This window comes from Prinia subflava, chromosome 29, assembly GCF_021018805.1.
Source record: "Prinia subflava isolate CZ2003 ecotype Zambia chromosome 29, Cam_Psub_1.2, whole genome shotgun sequence".
Classification (NCBI taxonomy): Eukaryota; Metazoa; Chordata; class Aves; order Passeriformes; family Cisticolidae; genus Prinia; species Prinia subflava.
The window spans coordinates 1,061,985-1,087,499 of NC_086275.1; the positions used below are offsets into that span (position 1 = coordinate 1,061,985).

The 25,515-nt window shown below is 60.9% G+C and overlaps 4 protein-coding genes across 8 annotated transcripts in view; 1 reads left to right on the forward strand and 3 right to left on the reverse strand.

Moving 5' to 3' along the window:
- Window positions 1-2,134, reverse strand: part of PPP3CC (protein phosphatase 3 catalytic subunit gamma) — a 37,979-nt gene extending 35,845 nt beyond the window's left edge. For all 3 annotated transcript variants that reach the window (XM_063420122.1, XM_063420121.1, XM_063420120.1), the window contains exon 1: window positions 1,908-2,134. In XM_063420122.1, coding sequence (XP_063276192.1) covers window positions 1,908-1,959 — 52 coding nt within the window. In that variant the 5' untranslated portion in view covers window positions 1,960-2,134. The remainder of the gene's footprint in view (window positions 1-1,907) is intronic.
- Window positions 1-25,515, forward strand: part of REEP4 (receptor accessory protein 4) — a 115,103-nt gene that overhangs the window by 38,981 nt on the left and 50,607 nt on the right. The gene's annotated exons all lie outside the window — the stretch shown is intronic.
- On the reverse strand, window positions 3,288-14,163 carry SLC39A14 (solute carrier family 39 member 14). 3 transcript variants are annotated; one of them, XM_063420002.1, is made up of 10 exons: window positions 13,885-14,163; window positions 12,219-12,281; window positions 11,741-12,019; window positions 11,397-11,583; window positions 10,717-10,886; window positions 8,773-8,895; window positions 8,236-8,421; window positions 7,433-7,640; window positions 6,364-6,548; window positions 3,288-6,142 (listed from the first exon to the last, which is right to left on the reverse strand). In XM_063420002.1, exons 3-10 carry the CDS (start codon window positions 12,002-12,004, stop codon window positions 5,996-5,998), a joined length of 1,470 nt encoding a protein of 489 aa, XP_063276072.1. In that variant the 5' UTR covers window positions 12,005-12,019; window positions 12,219-12,281; window positions 13,885-14,163; the 3' UTR covers window positions 3,288-5,995. The 3 variants fall into 3 exon arrangements, with proteins under 3 accessions (XP_063276072.1, XP_063276071.1, XP_063276073.1); XM_063420001.1 differs by lacking the exon at window positions 10,717-10,886 and adding an exon at window positions 9,372-9,541 and having other exon boundaries at window positions 3,293-6,142; window positions 13,885-14,118; XM_063420003.1 differs by lacking the exons at window positions 10,717-10,886; window positions 13,885-14,163 and adding exons at window positions 9,372-9,541; window positions 13,143-13,871 and having other exon boundaries at window positions 3,293-6,142.
- On the reverse strand, window positions 16,320-25,494 carry PIWIL2 (piwi like RNA-mediated gene silencing 2). Its single transcript, XM_063420105.1, has 21 exons — window positions 25,128-25,494; window positions 24,939-25,050; window positions 24,467-24,607; window positions 24,260-24,370; window positions 23,903-24,020; window positions 23,699-23,817; window positions 23,520-23,600; window positions 23,218-23,331; window positions 22,920-23,108; window positions 22,588-22,672; window positions 22,404-22,490; window positions 22,176-22,316; window positions 21,989-22,102; window positions 21,271-21,459; window positions 20,770-20,871; window positions 20,481-20,600; window positions 20,056-20,144; window positions 19,661-19,766; window positions 18,777-19,030; window positions 18,020-18,127; window positions 16,320-17,050 (listed from the first exon to the last, which is right to left on the reverse strand). Exons 1-21 carry the CDS (start codon window positions 25,444-25,446, stop codon window positions 16,894-16,896), a joined length of 2,856 nt encoding a protein of 951 aa, XP_063276175.1. The 5' UTR covers window positions 25,447-25,494; the 3' UTR covers window positions 16,320-16,893.

A 25,515-nucleotide genomic window follows, 5' to 3' on the forward strand; every position in this document is an offset into this window, starting at 1 on the left:
AGCCCGAGGGGCCTCCACGCTCCGGCTGCCACCCGGATCCCCTTTCCCTGGGTTTGAGGTTATTAACATCAAACATGTGATCGGCCACATGACAGGCTAAAGGCTAAAAAGGAAAAAAAATAAAAAATAAATTAAAAAAAAAAAAATCGCTCGGACACATGCAGAGGGGAAGGGAGGGATGGCAGCGTGGTGGGTGCACCTCCATGTCCGTGGATTACAACAATTCCCGGGAAATCGCTGCTTTCCAGCGGCCCGGAATGATGGAAGCCATGGCGGGAGGAGGTTTAATAACGGGGTGATTGTGTAACTTGGAGCCTCCCGGCGAAAGTTGAGGCACCCAGTGGATGTTCCCGGTGCGTGGGGACGAGGATGGCACCGGATCAATTAGGGCAGCGAAATGTGCATCCCCCCCTCCCAGCCTCCTCCTCCTCCTCCCGATCCAGGAGTTTCTCCGCTAACGTATTTCTCTCCTCATTAACTGCTTCGGTGTCTTCTGCTCTTTCCAAAATAGTACCTACTATAACGGGGCCGCAGAGGGGGCCAGCTGGCAGCGGCCGCGGGGCACCCGGGCACGGAGCAGCGATTTGGGCGAGGAAAGACACGGGGGGCTGCGGGCAGGGAGGGCTCGCATCCCCCCGTCCCCCAAATCCTCAGGGGAACCCCAAAGCGGGGGCTCAGCACCCCAATCTGGGGGTGAGGAGCTCGGGGGTGCGATGAGGCCCACAGCAGGATGGGGATTCCCCTCTTCCTCCCAGCAGGGATGTCCCCTGCTGTCACCCCTCCTTGTCACCTCCAGCCGGGCAGCGCTGCTGTGCCCGCGGCCCCCCGTGGCACAGAATGGAGGGAGGGGGCTGCATCCTCTTGGATCATGGGGGCTAAAAATGGGGCCCCCCTCACTGCAGGTGCCCCCCGGCAAACAGAGATGCCCCCCAAAGCAAAGGCCCCTCGGCTCCTCTGCAGAGGTTTCTGATGGAACAGGGGGGGTCCCCCCAGCCCGACCCCCACTCAGGGCTCTCCCTTACGGGGGTGTCCCACTGGACTCCCCCCTCCAGCTGCTCCAGGCCTCCCCCTCCCCTCTCTCTTGGGGATGACCCCCCAAACCACAGTCTCCCCTTGATTTCCAGCCTCCCCCGAGCCTGGGGAGCCCCCTCAATCTCTCCCCACTCAGGGGATGATCCCCCCCAAACCAGAGTCCTCCTTAAAGGAGGATCACGCACAGAACACCCCCTCCTCAGCGCTCCAGGCATCCCTGCCCCCTCAGCCCCCAGGGCCCTCCTTTAACGGGGGTGCCCCGCCAGAACAACCCCCCAAAATCTCGCTGCCCCCGGCCTCCCTCGGGGCTCCCCCAACCTGCGGACCCCCCCTCAAACCAGGCTCCTTCTCCGGCACAGGCTCCCCCCACCCAAACCAGGCATCCCCCTCCCTTTCTCCGGGTTTCCCCAGCCGGGGGAGGGGGGAGGGCTCCGCTAACCTGGGGACCCCCCCCAAACCAGGTATACCCCCATATTTCTCAGGAATATCCCCCTAAACCACGCTCCCCCCCCCTCCTTTCTCCGGGATCCTCCAACCTGGCGACCCCCCCCGTTAATGAACCCCCTTTTCTTCGGGCTCCCCCAGTTTGCAGAGCCCCCCCCTTACCCACGCTCCCCCCTGCTTTCTCGGGGCTCCCCCAGCCTGGGCTCTCCCCCCTCTCAAATCACGCTTCCCCCCCGCTTTCTCCGGCCTCCCCCAAACCAGCTGCCCCCCCCACAAACCGGGCATATTCCCCTCCCCTTTCTCGGGGCTCCCCCAGCTTGGGGACCCCCCAAAAAACCTCGCTCGCCCCCCTTTTCCCGTGCCCCCCCCTCCGCCGAGCCTCCCCCCCGCGCCCCCCGCGCAGGCAGGGGGCGCCCTCGCCGCCCCCTCACCCTTGACGATGCGCTCGGTGGTCGGCAGCTTGTTGTGGCCGCGCCCGGACATGGTGGCGGCGGCGGCGGCACGGGCACCGCTCCCCGCTCCGCTCCGCTCCCCCCTCACCCGGAGCGGGGCCCGCGCGGGTGCTCCCGGCGGACCCGCTGGGCTGCCCCGGCGGCGGCTCCGCGGCGCTGCGCTCCCCCCGTGCCGCCCCCGCCGCCGCCGCCACACCGCCCTCCGCCCTCTGCCCCCCCCGCCCGCCCGCGCCTGCGCCACGCCCGCCCCGCCCCGCCCGCCATCTTGGAGGGGAAGGGGGCGTTGCTAAGCAACGGGGGGGCAACATGGCGGCGGCGCTGAGGGGGGAGGCGGGAATGGCGCCCGGGGTGTTTGAGCTTCGCTGCTGCGGGAGGAGAGGGCTGGGAGCCCGCACTGCCTGGCGAGGGGCTGTAAGGATCACCCAGTGCCACCCCTGCCGTGCCCAGAGACACCTCCCGCTATCCCAGGGTGCTCCAGCCTGGCCCTGGGCACTGCCAGGGATCCAGGGGCAGCCACGGCTCCTCTGGGAATTCCAGCCCAGCCCCTCCCCACCCTCCCAGCCAGGAATTCCTGCCCAATATTCCATCCATCCCTGCCTGCTGGCAGTGGGAAGCCATTCCCTGTGTCCTGTCCCTCCATCCTTGTCCCCAGTCCCTCTCCAGCTCTCCTGGAGCCCCTTCAGGCCCTGCCAGGGGCTCTGAGCTCTCCCTGGAGCTTCCCCAGCTCTCCCAGCCTGGCTCCACAGCTGATGGTCCTTAGACAGAAAATGTCTGAGGGAAAGGGAAAACAGACAATGGCCTGTTCCTGCCACGAGAAGATGCGGGAGGGCGGGTTTAGGTGGGATATTGGGAAGAAATTCCTGTCTGGGGGGGGCTGGGCTGGAATTCCCAGAGGAGCTGTGGCTGTCCTATCCCTGGAATTGTCCCTTGGGATAACCTGGGATAGTGGAAGGTGTCCCTGCCTAGGGCACGGGATGGGCTTTTACCAGCCCAAACCATTCCAGGAATCCACAACTCCATCCTTCACTGAGGTAACTCAGATTTCAGGCATTCAGCAAAACAAAAGGATTTTGCAGCAGCAAAGAGCCCACCCAAAGCCCCCTGGAAGTGCTGATGAGCAGGAGCAAGTGACCTTCCTTGCTTAATAAAACATTTTTTTATAAAACACTTCACAATGCTAAGATTTGGTTTCTTTAGCTGCAACAGAGTTTCTAAAAATTGAGTTTGCTGCTCAGAGCTGGCAGACGCAGGGAAGGCGGGGAAAGGTGTAGAAAAAGGCAAAAAAGGTGAAGCAGAAAAGCCAAGTTTGGTTTTTTTTTTCTCCCCCAAATGAAGGGTGGGAAAACAAGGACACAAACACTGCCAGGAGTGTGAGCTGGAGAGGAATCCCACACCTCCCAGCCAAAGCAGGGCTTGGAAATACATTTCAGATGAATTAAAAAAAAATTAAAAATAAAAGATATTTAATTAAGGCAGGGTTTTTGTAGCCGCAAAGGCCGTGCCATGCGGGCAGGCTGGGGGTTGTCAGTGCCACCTTCCGTCAGCGGGGCTGCACTGCACAGCCCGGGAATCCAGCTGGAAAAAGCGGGATTGCATCACCCAGTCCTGCCCCTCGGAAAAATCCTGAGCCAGCAGCACGGAGGATTTCACCGCCCGGAGCACCCCGCCGTCATTACAGAATATATTTTATTTATGGAATTTTACAAATATCTGTACAATTCACGTGACATTTAAGTTAACGCTCTTTCGCTTCGGCGCGTTCTCTCCTACAACACCTGAGTTGTAATTGAAATACTGAGATGGAACTTGAGCTTCCAGCCGGGTGAGGATCCACGAGGAGCCCGATCGGGGTGGGTTCCCAGCCCTGTCCCCCTGGCAGTGCCAGCCTGCCCAGCCGGGAACAGCAGCTCTGCTTGGCAGCAGGGCAGCCTCGCTCCTCACCCTCCCCACACCCCAAACCTCCTGCAGATTCCTCAGGAGACAGGGATAAACTCGGAACGAAAGCCAAGCCCTGCTCTCTGCCACTTCCCAGCTCTTGGGGACCTCCCAGGCACAGCCCAGAGGGGACAAACCCCGCGATTTCTCCCCCGTAGGTTTTTCCAGCTGGGATGCGGTTCCCGTGCCCTGTGCCCTGCCAGCCACGTGGTGTTTTCCCAGTGCTTCCTTGAGAGAGAGGAGAGGAGAGGGCACCTGTGCCAGTGAAAGGACTCACATTTTCCACATCGAGTCAGTCAGCCGGGGCTGCGGCTCTCTCAAGCAAGGAAAAAGTGTTTCCAGTGCCACTCTGGTCCTGGAATCAGCAGCACAGGGACTGCCCGAGCCAGCACTGTTCTGTCCCAGAGGGAAAAGTGACTTATGGTGACAATCCACAAGAGACACCACACGGGACAAAGCAGAGCCCGCATCTCTTTGAGGGGATCACCCCAGGACCATGCAGCACCTTCGGGTGATCCCAGAAAGGCTCCCTGCTCCTCCAGAAGTTGGTATTTAGGTTTTGGGGGGCAGGAGAAAGCCAAGAGCCAGGGGGTGCTGAGGGGACAAATGCCCAGACTAGAAAAGCCACCGAGAGTGCAGGTGATGGATCCTGGCAGTGCCAGAGGCCACGGGCTCGGTGACAGCTGCTGGGAGCTTAGGAAGAACATCACCCAGCTGGGAACTACGGGAATTCAGGGATTCCAGCGATCCAGCCAGGGCACAGCACTGCCAGGGGTGCTGAGCCTGAGTCCCTCTGTCCTGCAACGGGCAGGAAAAACACCTGGAATAACGGGCAGGAAAAACACCTGGCACAGCCTCAGGTTTGCTTTCCTCAGGGAAGGTGTGGCAGCCTCAGCTCCAGCACGGTGCCACCGTGGGCCACCACCCTGGCACATCCCACACACCTGCACAGGTGGGGAGTGGAGGAGGACACTTCACAAACACTGCCAAAGCACCTGCACCTCTCCTCCATCCCAATCCAGCCCCAAACCACGAGGGATCCCCCTGAATCCACACAGCCACCAGCTCACAGCAGGTACGGGACGAGGGGGCAACAGGGGTGCGAGGGAACCTCAAGCAACACGGGTGGGGTGGGCAACCTTATCAATATGATAATAAGTAATTCACCTAGTGAATCTGGGGAACGCCAGCCCGGAGGCAGAGCTGGGAAGTGCCTGGAACACCCTCCTCTGGCTACTCCCTAAGGCTGGGAACACGCAACCTCAAGAGGTTCACAGTCTGAGTTTTGCTTTTAAAAAGAACCCCCACCCCACCCTGAACCTCAGCACTGTTTAAACGCTGGTGGCTGTTCCCAGGTGTCACCAGAAATCCCTGGGCTGGAGCCTGCGGCCAGGCAGGGCTCTGCTCTCATCCTCTTCTCACCAGCCCTCACAGAGTTGGGATCTGTCCCCAGTTCCAGCAGCAAGGACCGAAGGGGGGTCAGGGCATCCTGGCAGCCTTCTCCCAGCAGCCCAAGGGACACTCCAGCACAGTTTGGTGTCCTCTGCTCTGAGCACTGACACCCAAAATGTGCTTTAAAACCCCTGCCCTCTTCACCCCGCTCCTGCCAGGGCAGCGTCCGGGCTGAAACGAAGCGGAAGCAGTCGGGTGATGGTGACACCGTGAACCTCCTCCTCCTCCTCTGAGAGCACAGCTCTGAGGGCTGTGAGGAACGCCCTGGGAAGGGTCTGTCCCCATCTGTCCCCATCACACACCCCCAGAGGGGTCAGGACAGCGCCCTGGGAATGCTCCGAGCACAACGAGAGGAGCAGCACGGCTGGAGCAGCTCCTGTCTCCCCATTCCAGCCTTCCTGGGAGAGGCGAGGAGAGAAGGGATACGACACTGGAAAAAGTCAGGTCAGTCCTATAGGAAGGGGCATTCCACTCCCCTCAGCCTTAAACCAGAAAAGAAATCCATGGAATAGCTTTCAAAGCAATGTCTCTCCTGTAGTGTGACGTCAGTGCCCGCACAGGTACCGTCGTATGTTTGCAGCAGGAAAAGAAAAAAAGAAAAAAAAAGAAAAAACCCTTTCCCCCCCCCCAAAAAAAAACCCCATGGAAAAATTGGATCAGGGCTGCAGCTCAGGCTGGTCCTACCCTATCTGGATCTGCCCCGAGTACATGGTGAGCAGCACCATGATGGTGAAGCCCGTGAGCAGCCCTGCGTTCTGGATGGCGAAGGTGATCAGGGCGCTGCCGTTCTGCTCGTCCTCCCGGCTCACCTCGTTCATCTCAGGGAACTGCGGGGTAAAAATGGGCATGGCAGGGCTCAGTGACAGCTCCATCCTTCCTCAGCAAACCTCCAGCACCCTCCCATCCCGGGGATTCCAGCCAGGCAAAGCAAAGCAGAAATATCTGCACGTGCCGAGGGGACAGAGCAAACCCCGCCGGGCCTGCAAGCTGAGGGCAAGCAGAGCTTTTCCTAGGAAAAAAATCCCAGGATTTGGGGTTCAGGATTTACCATGTCAGCCAGTGCTATGTACAGGAACATCCCTCCAGCCAGAGCAAAGATCCAGTTGGCAGAGAAGTGGCTGCCGGCCACGATGCCGAAGGCCAGCCCCACGTAGCAGCAGCAGGCGGAGATGAAGTTGAAGAAGAGCGCCTGGCGAATGGTCATGCCAGCATTCAGCAGGATCACAAAGTCCCCTGGGGGAGAGGAAGATGGGAGGATGAGGAGGGAAGGGCTGTCAGCAGCATCAGGGCAACACCGGCTTGAACTCACAGAATCCTGGAATATCCCGAGCTGGAAGGGACGCACAGGATCAGAGTCCAAGCCCTGGACTGCACAGGACACCCCAAAAATCACAGCATGTGCCAGCTCAAGTGTGGGCTCCCTGTGGCTGATGGCACTGACCATCACACTGACCCTAAATTCGGATATTCACACCCAAACCTGCCTCTCCTTCACTGACCATTCCACTATTCTTAAATTCACTCGCACCAAACCCGCCTCCACTGCCCCTAAATTCAGACATTCACACCCAAACCTGCTTCTCCTTCACTGACCATTCCACTGCTCCTAAATTCAGACATTCACACCCAAACCCGCCTCCCCCTTCAACTGCCCCTAAATTTGGACATTCACACCCAAATCTGCCTCCCACTCACTGACCACAGCACTGTCCCTAAACCCACACGTTCACACCCAAACCCACCTCCCCTCCACTGCCCCTAAATCCAGACATTCCCACCCAAACCCACCTCCCCTCCACTGACCCCTCCACTGCCCCTAAATCCAGACATTCCCACCCAAACTTGCCTCCCCCTTCCCAAACCAACGAGGTGTTGAGGGTGGGTTTTTTTATTTTTTGTCTTCAGATGCCTCCATCTAAATTTAAATCTCAGACATCATATTACCTCGTTATTTTTAGAGCAGCGATTACTCAGAGCACTTTACAGCCCTCCCTTTCCCCCCCTCCTCTCCCTCAGCAGCATCAGTTTATTCCACCCCAAAATTTCCCTTTCTGGACAGAAAAAAGGACGGATCCCAGAGCGAGAGGGAGCAGGGGCAGGTCCAAGGAGCCACGTACCCAGCTCGTGGGGGAACTCCTCGCAGAGAATGGCCACGGAGGTGCTGATCCCCTGGAAGACGGAGACGGTGAAGGAGGCGCCGATGGCCAGGCCGTCGATGAAGTTGTGGAGGCCGTCACTGAGGGTGATCATCCAGGCCAGCGTCCCGATGTCCGAGTACCTCACCTCCTTCAGCCAGTAGCACGCGCTCTGCGAGGCCTGCAGGTCCTGCAGGCACCCCAGGACGGGGGTCAGCACCCCCAGAATGGGAATCAGCACCCCAAAACAGGGGTCAGCACCCCAAAACGGGGGTCAGCACCCCAAAACGGGGGTCAGCATCCCAAAATGGGGGTCAGCACCCCAAAACGGGGGTCAGCACCCCAAAACGGGGGTCAGCACCCCAAAATGGGGGTCAGCACCCCAGAACGGGGGTCAGCATCCCAAAATGGGGGTCAGCACCCCAGAACGGGGGGTCAGCACCCCAGAACGGGGGTCAGCATCCCCAAAATGGGAGTCAGCATCCCCAAAATGGGAGTCAGCATCCCAAAACGGGGGTCAGCACCCCAGAACGGGGGTCAGCACCCCAAAATGGGGGTCAGCACCCCAGAACGGGGGTCAGCATCCCAAAACGGGGGTCAGCACCCCAGAACGGGGGGTCAGCACCCCAGAACGGGGGTCAGCACCCCGATGGGGTCGCTGATCCCTCCCCCAGATGGGAGAACCATCGTGGAGATGTTTGTTCCCACAGCACCCAGAGGGTTTGGGGTGAAAAACTGGGGTTTGGGTGGGATTTTGCCGCCATCCCACGGGATGAGGAGCTCACCTGGACAGAGAGGGAGCCCACCACGGCCTTCTCATCCCCGGAGGGGGGCTTGCACTCCAGCTCGCTGGTGATGTGGGGGATCATGTGGTCCAGGTCCCCGTTCTGCAGCTTCTCTGTCACCCCCTCCTCCCGGTCCTTCTTGGAGGGCAGAGCCTCGGGGCCGTAGTGGCTGTGCCCGTGGTGGTGCTGCAGGATCAGGGCTGTCAGTCAGCCCCAAATCCCTGCTCTTTCCCACCTCACCATCTGGAAATTCCTCTCTTTCCCACTGTGCCACCCCAATATCCCGGCTGTTTCCCACCCCACCCTCTGGAAATTCCTCTTTCCCACCATGCCACCCCCAATATCCCTGCTGCTTCCCACCCCACCATCCGGATATTCCTGTTTTTTCCTGCCCCCCTACCCTGAAATTCCTGCTCTTTCTCACCCAGCCACCCCAATATCCCTGCTGTTTCCCATCCCGATATCTCTCTTCTCTCCCATCCCTCAATCCCAAAATTCCTGCTCTTCCCCACCCCACCCTCCCCTGCTCTGCCTCACCTGGTCCTTCTGCTTCAGGAGCATCTTCAGGATCTTCTCCGTGAAGAAGAAGAGGTAGAAGCCCCCGAACACCACAGCGGATTTGGACACGTAATAATCCTCCTGAGGGTTGAAGCCAAACGCCTGCAGGCAGGAGGGGACACAGCAGAGGATGAGGAGCAGGCCCTGGCAGTGTCCTTCATCTGCCTCTGCCCCTGAGGTGACACTGGAGGGGTGACACAGCTCTGAGCTCTCTCTGAGGAGCAGCTGCTTTGGGAAGAGCTCAGGAAACACCTTTGTGCACCTTCCATCTCCCTCATTCCCCCCTCCAAGGGGCAGGATCCAGCACCTGCCAAAACCAGGCTCTGCTCTGCATGGCAGGACCTGCCTCCAGGGCTAGAAAAAGCCAGAAAAGGCAATAAAACAACGATTCCCTGCTTGGAGAATCTCTCCCTGGAGCAATTCCCTTCCAAACTCCAGCTCCGAGGGGCTCCCAGCCCTCCATACCTCGCTCTGGGCTCCCCTCCGATGGCACCTTCCCTTTCTCCAGCCAGCGAGCGCCCAGAAACAGCCCCAGAGAGAGAGAGAGCAAAGCCCAGCCCCGCCAGGCCTCTCCCTACCTCGGGAATGAGCTGGAAGAGGGCGTTGGAGTAGAGAGTTCCAATCGCCAGAGCTATGAAGTAGAGGAGCAGCCGCTTGTAAAAGGTCTTCTTCATGAAGGGCACCACGCTGGCTCCCACCAGCGAGCACAGGGAGATGACGGAGACGCAGAGGAAACCGTAACCCCAGACTGGCAGAGCCAGACCCACCCCGGGACACGGGAGACGGGGAGGGACGAGATCAACGTGGGGACGGGCGGGGAGGGAATCCAGGGCAGACAGACAGGAGGGAGGGAGAGAAGAGGACATTCATTAGTGATTGTTGTTCATCCGGCGCCGCCTCCCAAGGGCGAACCCGGCGCGCTGGGCGGCTTTGGGAAGGTTTGGGAATCTCGGCTGAGTTTTTGGCATGGCCAGGCCACGTCCCAGCTCTGCTCCAGGAGAATTCCCAAGCCACAGCGCGCCCGGGTCCCCCGAGCACCTCGTACGCTCCGTCCCTGCCCTGCCCCGGTCCCTGCTGGGATGTGCAGCAGGGCAGGAGCGTAACTCCGGCAGATCAGGAACTGGAGGCGCTTGGTTTTCATGTCCAGCAAATAAAAGTTGCAGTTCTGGAGCTGAAAAGGAGCCTTGGACAATCACCCCGCTGCCAGATGGGTGAGGCGTTCGCTGCCCGGCAGCAAAACAGGCCAGGGTTTGGAAAAATCCACTGGAATTTTGAGGCTGGATGTGCCAAATCCAGCTCATCCTCTGAGCAGGCACCTGCACCACGTTGCAAAGGTTTCCAAGCCAGGTGGGTTTTTCCAGCTCCAGAACCGCGCAATTACAACACAATTAATTTGCGATATTTCTGTCGGTCCCATCAGAGCACCAGGAAACCTCATGGAAGCCAGAACCCTTGTGAGAACATCGGGCTGGGAAATCAGGGAGGGGCGGAAAAAAAAGGCAATTAAAGGATCTGTAAAAGTAGGCTGATTCCAGAGGAAGCTGGCGCTTCTCCAGGCTGTTCTCCTTGCTTTTCTATGGATATTTGATCATATTTTCATGGATATTTCACTTTTTTTTTTTCCCCTCTGGCTCATGCCAGTAGTGCTGAGCACATTCCTCCAAGGGATAAACCCCTGGGAGCACAGAGCAGGAGCAAACAGCTTCTCCCAGCACATTCCCACTCCTCAGAGGCAGCAGGGACAGAGGACACCGATGGTTTCCTGGTGCTCAGAGGGGTCAGAAAAGCCCTGCAGAGCCCTTGAGCCAAGCCCTGAGCCTCGGGTGACGAGGGGTCGGATGGATTCGGCGGGGTGGAGGCGGAGAGGGCGCCCGGGGAGCTGCCCCGGCGGCGGGAGAGAGAGGCAGGGACGTTCTACCGCACCTCTGGGATGAGCTGGAGGAGCGCGTTAGAGAGCAGCGTGCCGATGGAGAGCGCGATGAAAAACAGCAGCACCCGGCTGAAAAAGGCCTTCTGGGAGCACGGAACGATGAGGATCCCCAGCAGGGAGGCCACGTTAATCATGGACACACTGAGAAAACCAAAGCCCCACGCTGCGGAACGAGAAGAAACGAGGGCCAGACATTACCGAGGCTCTCGGAGAGCCCGGCCTCGGGCAGGTGGGACAGGCTGGCTCCAGGGCTGTTCCCCGTGCTCCAGATGCTCCAGCTGTGACAAAACCACCGTGTTTGGTGCAGGGAAGGTGGGGATGAAGCCACTGCGTTCTTTGGAAAAGGTTTTCCGCAGCCAGCCCAGCGTGGGGGAAGCTGAGCTGTGCTCAGGGCAGCTGATCAAAAACCTTGAGCATTGTTGGGATCTGGTCGAGCAGGGAGGGCAGCGGGGCTGGGTCACCCCCTCCCACCCAGGGGAACTCACAGCAGAGCCCCCTCCTCCTCCAGCTATCCCGGAGGCACAGAGCTTATCCAAAAACCAACCACGGCATGATCCACAGCGAGGAAAACTCCGTCAGGATTCCCAGGAGTGGGGACCAGCTGCTCCTGATGCCCCCAGGCTCCGTGCCCAGGCCCAGGCAGTGCCCGTGGCCCCCCCAGCACCCCAATTACCTTCGGCTGAGCTGGGCCTGCCCTCCTCTGTCTGCTCATTCTCCTCGTTCTCCAGGTTCTCGGAGGCGCACGCCCCCGACTCCAGCTGCTGCAGGATGGTGGGGCAGAACTCCTTGAACTCGCTGTGCCCCACAGGGGAGCCCTCGCTCAGGTTGTGGATGGCAAAAAGCTCCACGGAGCTGAAGCACTGCGGGAGGGAAGGGACAGAAACCTTGGGATTCCCACAGCTCCGCAGGGAGGCTGCAGGAGTCTGCAGGGAGGATTTGGGGTCCACAGGGAGGTTTTGGGGGTCCGCAGGGAGGTTTTGGGGGTCCGCAGGGAGGTTTTGGGGGTCTCCTCCTTACCCGGGAGAGGTTGAGGCGCTGCTGAGGTGTCTGGGACACGTTGGCGTGTCCCACTCCCACGTCCAGGCGGTTCAGCAGGGCCTTGAGCTGCTTCAGGCTCAGGGTCTGGCTCTCCCCGTAGCGCTGGAGCAGGTCCTGCAGGAAGGAGGCCGCGGACACCCCGGCGCTGTCCCGGCCCGCCCGGACCCGCGGGCAGGGCAGGAGGCAGAGCAGCAGCAGCAGCAGCAGCAGGCAGCAGCGCCGGGGGCCCCCGGTGGGGATCATGGTGCCTCTGGGATGCTGGCAGAGAAAGAAACCACACCACGCTGTTGGCTTTGGCATTCCCGGCGCTCCAACCGCGGCTCCTCCGCCCCGCAGGAGGATTTATCCTCAGGGAAAGGGGGAACAGTGCTGGGAGCACCCAGATCCCGAGGAGAGCTCGGGGTTTTTCCACAATCCCTCCATGCAGGACCACCCCCTCCTCCCCACCCTCACTCACCGAGGGGCGCTGCCAGGACACGGCTCCCGGGGGCTCTCCAGCTCCGCAGCACCTCGGGGACCCCTGGGAAGAGCAGGCAGGGCTGAGAGGAGGGCTGGGCCAAAATCCAGCTGTGCCAGCCCCAAATCCAGCTCTGCGGGGGAGAGGAGTCACGCCCCAGCCCTTGGTCCCCTCGGTGTCACCGGGGCTGGGACACAAACACCTCCAGGAACTCAATGCCAGCGCTCAGAGGAACACAGGAGCCCCGGGGACAGAGGTGGCCTGTTCCTTAGGTTATAATTTAACCAGGATAATTACCATGAACCGAGTGCTTCCCCGCTCTAACTGTAGGAGCCTTTATAGTGTTTGCCCTGAATCAATCCTTGCCCTCTCTGTCCCTTTCATATGTGCCGGGAGTTGATAAAAGAGGGGTGCCACAGCCCCGGGGTGCAAAGGAAGGGGCTCAGGGAAGAGGGGAATGCCAGGCACGACCTGCACGTCCACCTTGGGAGGCACCCAAGAGCCTGGAGCTCAGGCCGCCCTCCTGGAAAAGCTTCCCTGAAAAGTGCACGGCAAATTTGGGATCCACAAGGAGAAAATAAAAAATCTGCTGCCTCCATCAGTGCAGCAGCCAGCCCAATCCCAGTGTGGGGTTCCAGGTGCACCTCCTGATCCCCCTGGCTCCCCCTCCCAGGGGCTCCCGGTGCTCCAGACCCAGCCCTGGACATCCTGCAGTGCCTGGCCCGTGCTGAGGGCTCACAGGCTCCAGTCTCTTCCAAAAACCAGGACATTTTTGAAGCTTGGCCAAGCAATTGTTCCAAAAATAACCTGGGGCCAGGATTTCCACGCCGAGGGGCTGCCGGGGAACCCGCAGGACCCCGCTCCCCATCCAGCACCCCCCTCCCCCTGAAGGCTCCCACATTCCCCCAGGTTTTACCAGCTTACCACCACTCTGGGAGCTTTGTTCTCTGGGAGCTTTGAGCCTCCTCCTGCCAGGGCTTAGCTCGGATGCTTGGACTTAACCCCTCTCTTCCCAAAACGAGGGAAGGAGCCCACCCAGAGCAATGCTGGGAACACTCTGCTGGCTGGAGGGACCCGAGGCACCTCTGCCTCCTCAGCATCCCCCAGCGAGCCCAGCCCCTTCCTCTGCCTCCCCATCCCAAATCCACCCTTCCAGGTGGGTCCTCCTGGGCTACAGGGACACCCAGGCTCCCACAGGTGCTGGCACAGAGCCCACCGTGCCAAAGGTTTGTCCCGGCTGGCCGCACGTCCCAGCCGAGCGCTCCCGGTAGCCCCGGTCCCGCTCCCTCGGCCCGTGCCAAGGCACGCAGCTCTGCCCGCTGCCAAAATCCCTCCCGGGGGGTTCTCCCAAAGCCGGGCTGAGCCGGATACACCCAGGGGGGAAAAACCGGACCTCAGCTCGGCCCTGCTGCCAGGGAAAGGCGGGCAGCGCCGGGACAGGCTCGCTCCGTTTTAGGGCAGAACGCGGTGGAGGAGCCGCCCCTGCGGAAGAGAAGGGCCCAAAGAGGGGCATCCCGGGGGGCTCCGACCTGCGGGAATGCCGAGCACACCCAGCCCAGCATCCCGCGACTAACGGGATGCTGCAAACACCCAAAGAACCCCGACCCTCGCCATCCCCAGCGCCAGCTGCGACAGCCCCGGAGCCCCCCGGCCTCCTGCCCGCTACCTTCAAGGGCGTCCTTCCACCGGGATGCGCTCCCGGAGCCCGGAGCCAGCGCCTGACCTACTTTATCGGGATGGGGCACGGGGCCGAACCGCTGGCACGGCGAGGGACGGATGCCCGGCAGGGCGGGCTATGCCCGGCAGGGCGGGCCGTGCCCGGGAGCGGTGCCCGGCAGCCACGACAGCACCGCGCAGCTCCCAAGGCCGGGCAAGCCCTTCCCAGCTGCCCGGGCTTCACTTCCCGGAGATGATCGATCCCGGCCGCGATCCGCACATCGCGGCCCCCCCGCTCCGGGCGGGAAGGTGACGCCGGCAGCAAGAACCGAGCATGACCCCGGCGACGTCAGCCCCGCGCAGGGACAGCGCGCTGGGGCGACCCTGCAGGGCAGGGGGGCAGCGGGGACCCCCCCTGTTCCAACCCCCCATCCCGCCCTCCCGGGACCCCCCCGCTGCTGCCCCGGGCTCCTTCCGGAGCAAACGCCGCTCCACGTGTGCTGCGGCACGGAGGCTTTGCAGCAGCCGGGAGGGTTTCCCGTGCCCTGCGGGGCCGGCAGCGGACACGTTCCCGGGCCCGGACAGCCTGGGCTGCCCCTGGAGCCTCCGGACACTCCGGACAGTCCGGACCCTTGCTCTGCCGCGATGCCAGCCCGCAGGCCCCGGGGCGGGCAGAGGGGCAGCGAACCCGGGGCACACCCCGGGGTATCCCACCCCACACGGACCCCCCGGCCCTGCCCGGAGCCCCCCGGAGCGGAGCTGCTGCTGCCCCCCAGTCCCTGCCCCATCCCACCGCCGCTGCCTGGTCCCAGAGCTCCCGCCGGTGGTGTCAGACCCCAGAACTGGGCCCTGCACCCCAAAACAGAGTCCTGCACCCCATAACGGGGTGCTGCACCTCAGACCCCACCTCTACCTGCACCCTCACCTGCCCCAGACCCCACGGGCTGTCCCAAAACGAGCCCCCCATGGCTGCCCCCAGGCCGCTGGACCGGTCCCAAGCCCTAAAGAGCCGCTGCCTGCATCTTTCCCTGCATCCTGCATCCTTCCCTGCACCCTGCATCCCTCCCTGCATCCTGCATCCTTCCCTGCATCCCCCATCCCCATCCGGGGCTCGGAGCCGGCCCCAGCCCGCTCCCCCCCTCCGCTGCCTCCCTCCCCTCGGCGGCCCGTCCCCGCAGCCGGTTCGCTGTGGCACGGCAGGGCTGCCGCTCCTATCCCGGCCCGTCCCGGTTCCTCCCGGTCCATCCCGGTCTATCCCGGTCCTACCTCCGCTCCCGCTCCCGCCGCCGCCGCTCGGGGCCGCGCAGCGCGCACGCGCGGCCGCGGGCACGGGGAGCGCTCCCATTGGCTGCCGCCGCCTTGGCCACGCCCCCTCCGCTGGGCAGCGCCGGGACCCCCCCTAAAAAATCCCACCCGGGACCCCCCAAAAATCCCACCCGGGACCCCCCAAAAATCCCACCTAGGACACTCAAAATCCCAGCCAGCAACCCCCTAAAATCCCATCCGGGACCCCCTAAAAAATCCCACCCGGGACCCCCCAAAAAATCCCACCCGAGACCCCCCCCAAAAATTCCACCCCGGGACCCCTGAACGTGCCATCTGGGACGTTCCCAAATTGCCAAATTGCCCCAAGACGTCCCCTGGGATCACCCCAAAACAGCCCCCTGGGGCACCGGGACCCCCCCCAAAACCCACCGGGGGTTATTGTGACCCCATGGAACCCCCTGAGCACCCACCCTGAGGGGCCCGAGGACCCCTCCAAGGGACCCCCGGGATCCCCCAAACCCCCCCGAGGCACCACGCGGCCTCCCCCAACACCCTTTAGGGGCACAGGGCACCCCAAGGACCCTCCAAACACCCCCTGGGAGCACTGACCACCCTCAGCCCCTTCCCGAGGGGTCACAGCACCGAACATCCCCTTGGGTGGGGCTGGGGCACCCCAAGGACCCCCTGGAAAAGCCGGGGGAGCTTAAGGGGAGACAAATCCTGGCAGCCAGACCCGTCCTGGCTCCCGTCCCTGTGCCAAGGAGCTGTCAGGGACAAGGAAAAGGCAAAGCTGGGACAGAAAAAGCTCAGGCAGAGCTGGGGGACCCCCAAATCCCCAGCCCGGCAGCCCCAGGGCCAAGATCTGTTCCTAAATCCCATCCCAGGCTGGGCCACGGCTGCCAAAGTCCGCCGGGATTGGCAAATAAACGGGGATGAATGATTAACCCGGGGCACAAGGTGACAGCTGTGGTGGCACCGCTGCTGCGACCCCCCCTCAGCGACCCCGCTCCATCCCAGGAACGAGGGGCAGGATCCACCAGCACCCCCAAAATCCACCAGGGAGCAGCTGCCTGCAAGGATTTTATTGGAATGAACCGAAAAACCGGTTACAGATTAGAGAAAAATCAGGGAATTCCAACTTCCCTTGACTAAAGAAGAAGAAGAAGAAAAAAAAAAAAAAAAAAAAAAAAAAAAAAAAAAAAAGCACCTAAAATAGGTGAAAACTCAAAACTTTTCCCTGCGGTAACGACCTGAATCCACAAAGAATTCTCCTTGGAAAACCAGTGACTCCTCAAGGACGGGAGAACCGGCCAAACTGGAGCTGCTTTGTTCAACAGCAGCTTGAAAAAAGCCCAGGAAAACAACTTTAAACCTACATGGAAACGCAAGAAAACTGGGGAAGGAGGGAAAAAACCCCTGAAATCTTTGGGATTTACATCCAGCATCTGCATGGGGATGAGCTGTGGGAGCAGCAGCACTTTGGGGGCTCATTAACTCAACCCCCTTTACTGGGAGGGAAACTCCTTTGGGTTCATCCCCACGAGGAGAGAATTCCCAAAAAACCCACAGCTCTGGGATGCTGCAATCCCCAGCATCCCCTAAAACCAACAAACAACGAATAAATTAACACCAAAACAGGGAATTAAGGCAGATCCCCAGTCTGGGGGGGGGCAACAGGAGCTGAATTCCAGGTGCAATCCCGGTTTTCCCAGTGCAATCCCGGTTTTCCCAATGCAATCCAGGTCCTGGCAGGTTAAAGGAAGAAGAGCTGCTCGATGAGGTGGGCGCTGGGCTCCTGGTGCAGGATCTGTCCCACCATCAGTGCCAACCTGTGGGCGTATTTGCAGGGGGCAGGGACACGGACAGTGCCAGGCCAGTTCCAGTAGAGGTGGCACAGCTTGAAGGTCAGCCTGGGACAGGAGAAACGGGATCTGGGACTCCTGGGAATGGGGACAGATCCAGGTCCAGATCCCTCCCAGGTGTCCCTGTCCCTGGGAGAACTGGGATTTGGGATTCCTGGGAATGGGGATGGATCCAGGTCCAGATCCCTCCCAGAACCTGCTCCCAGGTGTGTTTATCTCAAGGCTGAGAGCCAGGGGTGAGCCAGGTGTGGGATCCGCCTCAACCACGTCCTCCCAGTTCACCCAGTATGAGCAGCAGGCTCAGCCCAGTGCCTGCACTGGGACCTGTCCCCCTCCCCAAACTGCTCCAGGGGCTGATTTACCCTAAAATCCCAAATTTGGGGGGTCTTGTTTGGGTCCCCACCCTGACACCAGGCTGCTCCTCCTGCTGTGGGATACTGGGGGGGCTCTGGGATTCCTGCTCTTTCCCCTGGATGATTTTGGGGGTCTCTCTCATTCCCTAAGATTTTTGGGGTCTCTCCCCTCCTTCTTGAGGATTTTGGGGGTCTGTGGGATAATCAGGGACTCTGGCACTCCTGCTCCTCCCCCTGGATGATTTTTGGGCTCTCTCCCATTCCCCAGGGAGGATTTTTGGGGGTCCCTCCCATTCCCTCTTTAGGATTTTTGGGGCTGCAGGATCTCAGGAACTCTGCAATTCCTGCACTGTCCCCTGGATGATTTTGGGGGTCTCTCTCATTCCCTCTGTAAGATTTTTGGGGTCTCTCCCCCTCCTTCTTCAGGATTTTTTAGGCTGCAGGATCTCAGGAACTCTGCAATTCCTGCACTTTCCCCTGGATGATTTTTGGGCTCTCTCCCATTCCCCAGGATGGATTTTGGGGGTCCCTCCCATTCCCTCTTCAGGATTTTTGGGGCTGCAGGATCTCAGGAACTCTGCAATTCCTGCACTTTCCCCTGGATGATTCTGAGGGTCTCTCCTATTCCCCAGGGAGGATTTTGGGGGCCCAGGACCCCCCTTACCTCTGGAGGTGCTCGGAGCTGAGGCTGGCTGTGTTCCACACGCAGGTGTAACGCGTGGGAACGCTGCAGCCCTGGTGGGAGTGATGGGCCAGCAGGAAGAAATCCTGCCTGCGAGGGCAAAACAAACACCAATTTTAGGGGTTTTTCCACCCCAAAATGAGCATTTCTGCATCTCTGAACCCCAGAATGGTGGGTTTGAACCCCAAGAGTTTCATTTTTGCACTCCACAGGGATTTTTTTACGCCTTGGGGTGCTTTTACCACCATTTTTCTTTCACTGTGGGCTTTTTTCGCACCCTGGGATGGTTTTATAACCTTTTTGGTTTTTTGCACTCAAGGTGTTTTTACACCCCAGAGCACCTGATTTTGTAAAAACAATAAATTATAATAAACCTTACAGGTTTCTTTACAACCATTTTTTTTTACACTTTGGGAGGCTTTTACACCAATTTTTTACACCTTGGGGTGGATTTTTTTCCAACACCCTGAGCTATTTTTAAAACAATTCCCTCAGCACTTAGGGATTTTATTTGCACCCTGAAGGTTCTTTTTGCACCCTGGGCTATTTTTACAACCATTCTTTTTTGCACCCTGGGGTGGGGTTTCACAATCCTTTTTTTCACAGCCAGGGTGGATTTTTTCTACCCCAGGGCATTTTTTTTGGTTTTTTTTCCCACCCAGGTTATTTTTTCCCCCTGGGGGTGTTTTTTTTTCCCTCCCCAGGGTGGTTTTTACCCCATCCCAGCCCTGCCTCTCACCCGTCCGGGCTGGTGATGCTGTGGTCGATGACGGTGCCCATGGGAGGGGACACAAACTCCTCTCCTTTCAGGGAGTAGAAGTTGGTGCTCAGCTGCTTCTGCACCACCACCACCACGAGGCTGGGCTGGTAACTTTGGAAGGTTTGGAAGCTCTTCTGGAGCTGGGGCACCTCGTACTTGAGCACCGTGTCCAGCTGGGGGTCGGACACCCCGTCCCGGTACACCACGATCTTCATGGGCAGGGAATGGTTCCGCTGGGGGGAAAAGGGGGAAAATCAGCTCCTTTTTACCTCCCTGCCATGCACAGGATTGGCTGAGGGAGGTGGGAAAATGTTCCCTGCTCAGGAGGAGTTTGGGTGTGCAGGGATGGAGATGGGAATTTCACCCACACTGAGACCCTCCCCCAAAAAATGCAGCTTGGGGAGGGGGCTGTGTTTGATTAATCACAGAATTCCAGATTGATTTGGGTGGGAAGCTTAAAAATCATCTCATCCCACCCCCTGCCATGGGCAGGAACAGCCCTCACTATCCCAGCTAGCTCCAAGCTGGCTTTGGACACCTCCAGGGATTGAGGCAGCCACAGTTTCTCCAGGAAAACCCCAAGAGCTGGGATTTTTCCTGGCCCTTGCCCTGTCACAGGCTGCTTTTCTCACGCTGGGGACAAGGGACAAGCCTTTGGGAGCTGTAACGTGGCACTTCCCTCTGAGCAAGCTGCTCCCAGGCACGTTCTGAGATAAGGATGAGCTGTGCCGGCTCCACATCCAGTCCAAAGGCTGCCAGCGAGCTCTGCTCCCCCGCACGTACCCAGGCTGGGAGTTTGGGAGGTTTTCCCTTTTGTTTTGAAGGAATCTGAAACCTCTGAGGGTGGTTTTGGTCGGCCTCACCTCGTAGAAGCGCCTGAGGGCTTGGGAGAGGCAGATGCGGAGGCTGTCGGCGATTTCCTGGTGGGGCATCTGGAAAGCCACCCTGGAGTACCACTTGGTGAGGGTTCTGGGGGTGGAAGGGGAATGAGCAGCAGGAAAAACCCCCCTCAGCACCAGGCAAAGTCCACCCAGGCCTTGTGCAACCCCAAACCAGCCCTGGCTCGGTATTCCCAGGTTTTCCCCAGAAATTCCCAACAAAAACACATCAGGGAGACCGTGCTGGGCGCAGCAGCTCGGGGAGAGCAGCACTCTCAGCCCCTTCCCGGCCCAGGAAGGGGATTTTGGGGTGGGAAACCCTGCAATTCCCAGGGCAGAGCAGGGGAACACCGTCCCCCCTTTCCCAGGAGGGCACGTACTGGTTCATGCTGGCCACGAAGCCGATGACGGAGCGCATGCCTTGGCTCCGGCTGTGGTGGATGTCCATGCCCACAACCATCAGCTGCTTCTGGAAAAAGGGGAAAAAAGTGGGATTTAGGGAAAATGTCCATGCCCACAACACTCAGCTCCTTCTAGAGAGGGGGAAAAGAGGTGGGATTTAGGATAATGTCAGTGCCCAGAACCCTCAGCTGCTTCTGGAAAGGACAAAACAGCCAGGTGGGATTTAGGGATAAGCCAGACACCCCCAGGCTCGGATCCCTCCAGCTCCAAGGGATCCACACACACCCAAGAGAAGCCAACCCTGATCCTCCAGCTGGTTCATCCAGCCCGTGCCCCCCACAGTTCACCCCCTCAGAGCTTCCAGGCTCATCCCAGGCCCCTTCCCAGGGTTTTCCTGCCTTACCAGTGGGATATCCACCCCCCAGAGCTGCCCGCCCAGCTTGCAGTTGATCTGCAGCAGAACTTTGTGCACCACGCTCCTGATCTTGCCGGGGTGGCCCGAGAGGGTGTGGGAGTTGATGACCTGTGGAGAGGGAAAACACAGGGAAAAGTGAGGCTGGAGCCAGCCACGGATCCCCGGGAATGGGGGGTCCCAGCCCACCTGGGAGTGAGGCTGGAAACAGCCACGGAACCCTGGGAAATGGGGGGTCCCCGGGAATGGGGGTCCCCGGGAATGGGGGGTCCCAGCCCACCTGGGTGGGCACCGGGGTCTGCACGCAGCAAAGCTTCTTGATGGCCCTGTAGATGTCGTCCCGGCCGCCGGGGATGATGAACAGGAGCAGCTGCACATTGTCCTGAGGGGAATCGTGGAATTGTTGGGGTTGGAAAAGCCCTCCTGGACCACTGAGTCAAACCCAAGGTCACCAACAGCCCACGTCCCCAAGTGCCACATCCACAGCTCCAGGGATGATGGGGACCCCCCACCTCCCTGGGCAGCCCATTCCTGTGTTTAACAAACCTTTCCAGGAAAAAAACCCTCCTGGTGTCCAACCAGAGCCTTCCCTGGCACAGCCTGAGGCCGCTCCCTCTTGTCCTGTCCTTTGTTCTCAACCCCCACCTGACTCCACCCTCCTGCCACGGATTTTTAGGGAAAAATAAGGTCCCTCTAAACCTCCTCTTCCCCAGGCTGAGCCCCACCCTGGTGCCCCCCTCCCACCTCCCCAGTGACCCCCAGGGACGTCCCCACTCCTCACCTGGCTCCCCATAGAGCTCTGGATGATCCTGACGTAGGTCTCGATGCGGTCGTCGTGCAGCTCCCGCACCGTGGGCTGCCCCACCTGCATCCCCAAGGCCCCGCAGCTGCTCCTCATGGCTGCCAGCAGGTCCTTGCCCAGGTGCTGCAGGCGCTTGGGATAGATCAGGACCCAGGAATTGAGGGAGACCTGCGAGAGAGGCCAGGACAGGCCGTGGGCTTGGGGGCGTTCCCGCGGCTCCCAATCCACGCAGCGCGTCCCTGTTTGGGAGAGGAGAAACCCACGGAGCACGGGGGGAAGTTTGGGAGAGGAAAAGTGGGCCTGGAGGAACCTGGAACACAGCAGGGAGTTTGGGAGAGGGAAACCAGCCTGGGACAGGGAAATTTCGGGCCAAGAGGAACCTGCAGCACAGAGGGGAATCTGGGAGAGGGAAAGTGGCCCAAGAGAAATCTGGAGCACACAGAGGGGAATTTAGGAAAGGCAAAGCAGCCCAAGAGAAGTTTGGATCAAATTCCATCCAATTCCTGCACGTGGAAGGCTCCCTCCACCCTGGGACAAGGTGGGAAAGCAGCCACCACAGCCACGTACCTCCAGCTCCTCGGGAAAAACAGGCTGGAGCTCAAATCCAACCCAAACAAGGGAAGGGCTCGTGCTGGAAGGGGCCAGTGCTCAGGAAAACCCATCCCAGCTTCGAGAAGAGGAGGAGGCTGCTGCTCACCACGGCGATGGGCACCTCCCTGGCCACCTCCCGGTGCCAGCCCAGGTCCTCGGCGGGAAGGAAGGAGCGGTGCCGGAGGTTGATCCTCTCCACGGGCAGGACGTGACCCTGGGTCTGGACAGAGCAGGGACCTCCAGAGCTGCCCCCAGTGCCCGGGGGAGGCAGGAGGGAGCCCCCCAGGCCTTACCCTGAAGATGTCGGTGTCCAGGCACAGCCCCCAGAGCTGCAGCTCCCGGGACGCGTCCGGGCTGTCGCGGATGCGGCGCAGGAGGCCGGTGAGGCGCTGGTAGTGCTGCTGCGGGCTCTGCACCATCTCCCTCATCACCTCCTGCACAGCGCCAGCCGTGAGGGAGGGCTTGGGGCTCCTCCCAAAGGCTCGGGAAAGCCGGGATGAGGGGGTGAGGAAGGCTCTGACCTTCAGCATCCGACTGTTCTTCCGCAGGTCGGACATCCCGGTGAGGAAGGAGAGCTCTGGCACGAGCAGCACCAAGTCCAGCTGGCGCTGCAGGGAGGGACAGGCACCGTCAGCATTCCAGGGGCTGGGAATCCCTGCTCTCCCCAGGGGCTGGAGCAGCCCAGAGCAGCCCCGTGGATCTCACCCCCCCATGAGGCATCAGCTTTTCCTTGGGCTTGTGGACGAGCAGCGGCTGGTCCAGCTCCCTGATGGTGACCCCGTAGTTCTTCCTGGAAAAACAGCACAGTCACACGACCACAGAATTTGGGTTTGGAACACCCAGTCCCAAACCCCTGCCGTGGGCAGCCAAATCCCCCTGCTCCGGGCACGGAGCCCCTCCCATTCCCACCAGACCACCCAGCAGCTCCTGCCCACCTGTAGCACCCCACCAAGGAGATCTCCTGCCCACCTGTAGCACCCCACAAAGGAGATCTCCTGCCCACCTGTAGCACCCCACCAAGGAGATCTCCTGCCCACCTGTAGTACTCCATGAAGGTCATCTCCTGCCCGCTGGCCGTGGTGAAGGTGTCCTTGGGGGTCCTGTCCCAGTCGATGTCATCCACGCGGTAGGTGCGGTAGTTGTAGCGGGTCATGACCACGCTCCCCACCAGCTGCTTGATGCACTCATCCTGGAACGTCCTCTGGTTCTGGGAGTGGATGGTTTTCCTGGGAAAAGAGGAGGAGAGGCACTGAACGCTCCCTTCCTGTGCCCTCCCGAGCACAAGGCAGCTCCTGCAGCAGCCCGGAGCTCTGGGGTTTGTGGGGCTCCCCTCACATCATGCTCAGCACGGACTCGCTGCGGATGATCTTGTGGATGGCGTCCACCATGAGGAAGAGCCCCCCGTCCTTCCTCCGGATGCTGACGGCGTATCCCGGCCAGATGTGGAGGCTGCAGCCAGAGGGAAAGAGGCCTGGCTGAGCCCGGAGCAGCCAAAGAACACCCAGAACTCAGGGATTCATCTCCCAACTCCTCCAAACAGCAGCCCCAAAGTCAGGCTGACCTGGGAACACTTCCCAGCTTCCAGGTTGCCAGGGAAACAGGGCTGAGCCCGTGGGAAGGACGGTGCCAGCACCCACCTGTACTTCTGCAGACTGGTGGCCTGGGCAGGCTCAAAGAAATGTCTCTTAACCAGGCTCATGTTTAAGATTTTCATCACCCTGAGGAGGAAAAAGCAGGAGAAGCCAGACTGGATGAGAACTGGCAGGAAGGAGGAGGGAAGGGATCTCCTCCCTGGAGCTCGGGGAGGGTCTCTCACCTGCGGAACACCACGTTGTAAAAGGGGACGCAGAGATCCGAGCTGGGCTCCAGGACTTTGGTCATCTGGATGTTGATGGAAATCTCCTCCCCGTCCTTCCTCCGAGCCTTCACAGTGACCTTTGGCAGGGCCAGAGGGGGTTCTCCCACCCAGAACAGGGGCACCCCTGTACCCCAAGCTGGGTGAGACCCCCTCAGCCCTTACCTTGGGGATCCGGATGGGCAGGTAGAGGATGGAGCCGTCGAAGGCCGTCACGTCCCCGGTCACGGCGTGCTGCTCCTTCAGCAGGGCAAAGCGAGCACTCCTGCACTCCACCTCGGGGCTGGGGGCACACAGGGGATTTTCTCCCTCCTCTGCCCTCCCCAGACCACGCTCAGCCCCCCAGAAATCCCCCCCTGAAGGCAAAAACCCGGAGTTTTCCTGTTGTGCCAGGACCCTTCCACCTCATGGCAGCCTGGACAGCAGGAGGGCCACAGAGGGTCCTGCTGGGGACACCCCAAGCTCGAGGGGCTGTGGGGGACCCTGGAAGGGCTGTGGGGGACCCCGGCCCCCCATGCTCACCTGAAGGTGACGTGGTACTGGTAAACAGCTTCGTTCTGGCAGTGGATCTTCACAAAGTTCAGCCCCAAGGGGACGGTGGCTCCCTTGGCCGCCGGCTTCGTCTCCTGTGTCCTGCGAGGGACAGGGGGTCAGCAGTGCCCTGACAGCACCAGGACCCCAAAACTGGGGCTGGGGGGCATCACTTATGGCCTGGGGGGCATCACTTACGGCCTGGCAGCAGCTTGGGGGGTCTCCAGGGTGGGCACAGGCGTCGGGCAGGGCTGGGGGCCGGGTGGGCAGAGGGCAGGCACAGCGGGGGCTTTTCCAGGCTTGGGGGGCAGCGCAATCCCTCTGCCCCTCCACAGGATCCTGCATGCCCGGGGGGGACAGGGTGAGCCCGGGGACACGCTGGGGGTGGCCCGGCTGCAAACCCCCAGCGATGACCCCGAGCCCCTGAAATCCCCTTCTCCTGCCCCACAGCAGCCTGGGGGGCTCAAGTTTTTGGGATAAAGGGAGAGGAGGGACAGAGGAGATGGGGAAAGCAGGGAATAAGGGAATAGGACGGACATACGGGGCAGGGGGAGACAGAGGGGATGGAAGGGGAGGAGAAATGGGGGCAAAACAGAAGGAGGGACAGGGAAGATGGAGAAGGACCCAGAGGAGGGTGGGCACTGAGGGTTTAGGGGTGTGGGGGACTCACTGCCCACGCGTGGGGAGCGCCGCCAGCGCTGGCCCCTTCTCCTCCTCCTCCTGCTGCAGCTGCACCGGGCCGGACGGAGCCGCAGCCTTCTCACCGCCAGCACCGCCCCGACCTGCGGGAGCACGGGCACCGTGAGCCGGTGAACGAGGCCCGGCCGGGCCCCTCCGCCCCCTCACCAGCAGCACCTACCCAGGGGCCTCTCCACAGGCCGCTCCTCCAGGCCCAGCGCGCGGAACATCGCGGGAAACGGCGACGGCTCGGGTGGGGGCTGGGCGGGGCGGGGAGCAGGCAGACGAGGGGAGAAGGCGGCGAGCCCGCGGAGCCCCCGCGCCATGGGGACGCCGGGGCCGGGGCCGGGCGGGCAGAAGCGCCGCGGCGGGTCCATGGCGGTCCCGTCGAGGCGCGCCCGGAGCCGCGGCCACGCCGCCGCTCCTCCCTTGAGCGCAGGCGCGGCCCCGCCCACGCGCGGGCGCGGCGCTGATTGGGCGGCCGGCGAGGACACGCCCATGGCGCGGCGCCCCCTGGCGGAGGGCGCGGGGCGCTGAGGGCAGCGCAGGAGAGGGCGGGAGTGGAGAAA

What these genes read in the sequence shown, in the direction of transcription:
- PIWIL2 (XM_063420105.1), bottom strand. Translation starts at nt 25,446, where the DNA reads ATGGGCGTGTCCTCGCCGGCCGCCCAATCAGCGCCGCGCCCGCGCGTG. An exon ending in AGACCCCGGTGCCCACCCAG is followed by an intron (nt 20,601 to 20,769) that starts GTGGGCTGGGAC and finishes CCCTCTCCACAG; the next exon opens with GTCATCAACTCCCACACCCT. An exon ending in AGCTCCGAGCACCTCCAGAG is followed by an intron (nt 17,051 to 18,019) that starts GTAAGGGGGGTC and finishes CTCCTGTCCCAG; the next exon opens with GCTGACCTTCAAGCTGTGCC.
- SLC39A14 (XM_063420002.1), bottom strand. Translation starts at nt 12,004, where the DNA reads ATGATCCCCACCGGGGGCCCCCGGCGCTGCTGCCTGCTGCTGCTGCTG. An exon ending in AGCGCCTCAACCTCTCCCGG is followed by an intron (nt 11,584 to 11,740) that starts GTAAGGAGGAGA and finishes TCCCTCCCGCAG; the next exon opens with TGCTTCAGCTCCGTGGAGCT. An exon ending in TCCTCCAGCTCATCCCAGAG is followed by an intron (nt 8,896 to 10,716) that starts GTGCGGTAGAAC and finishes TCCTGCCTGCAG; the next exon opens with GCGTTTGGCTTCAACCCTCA.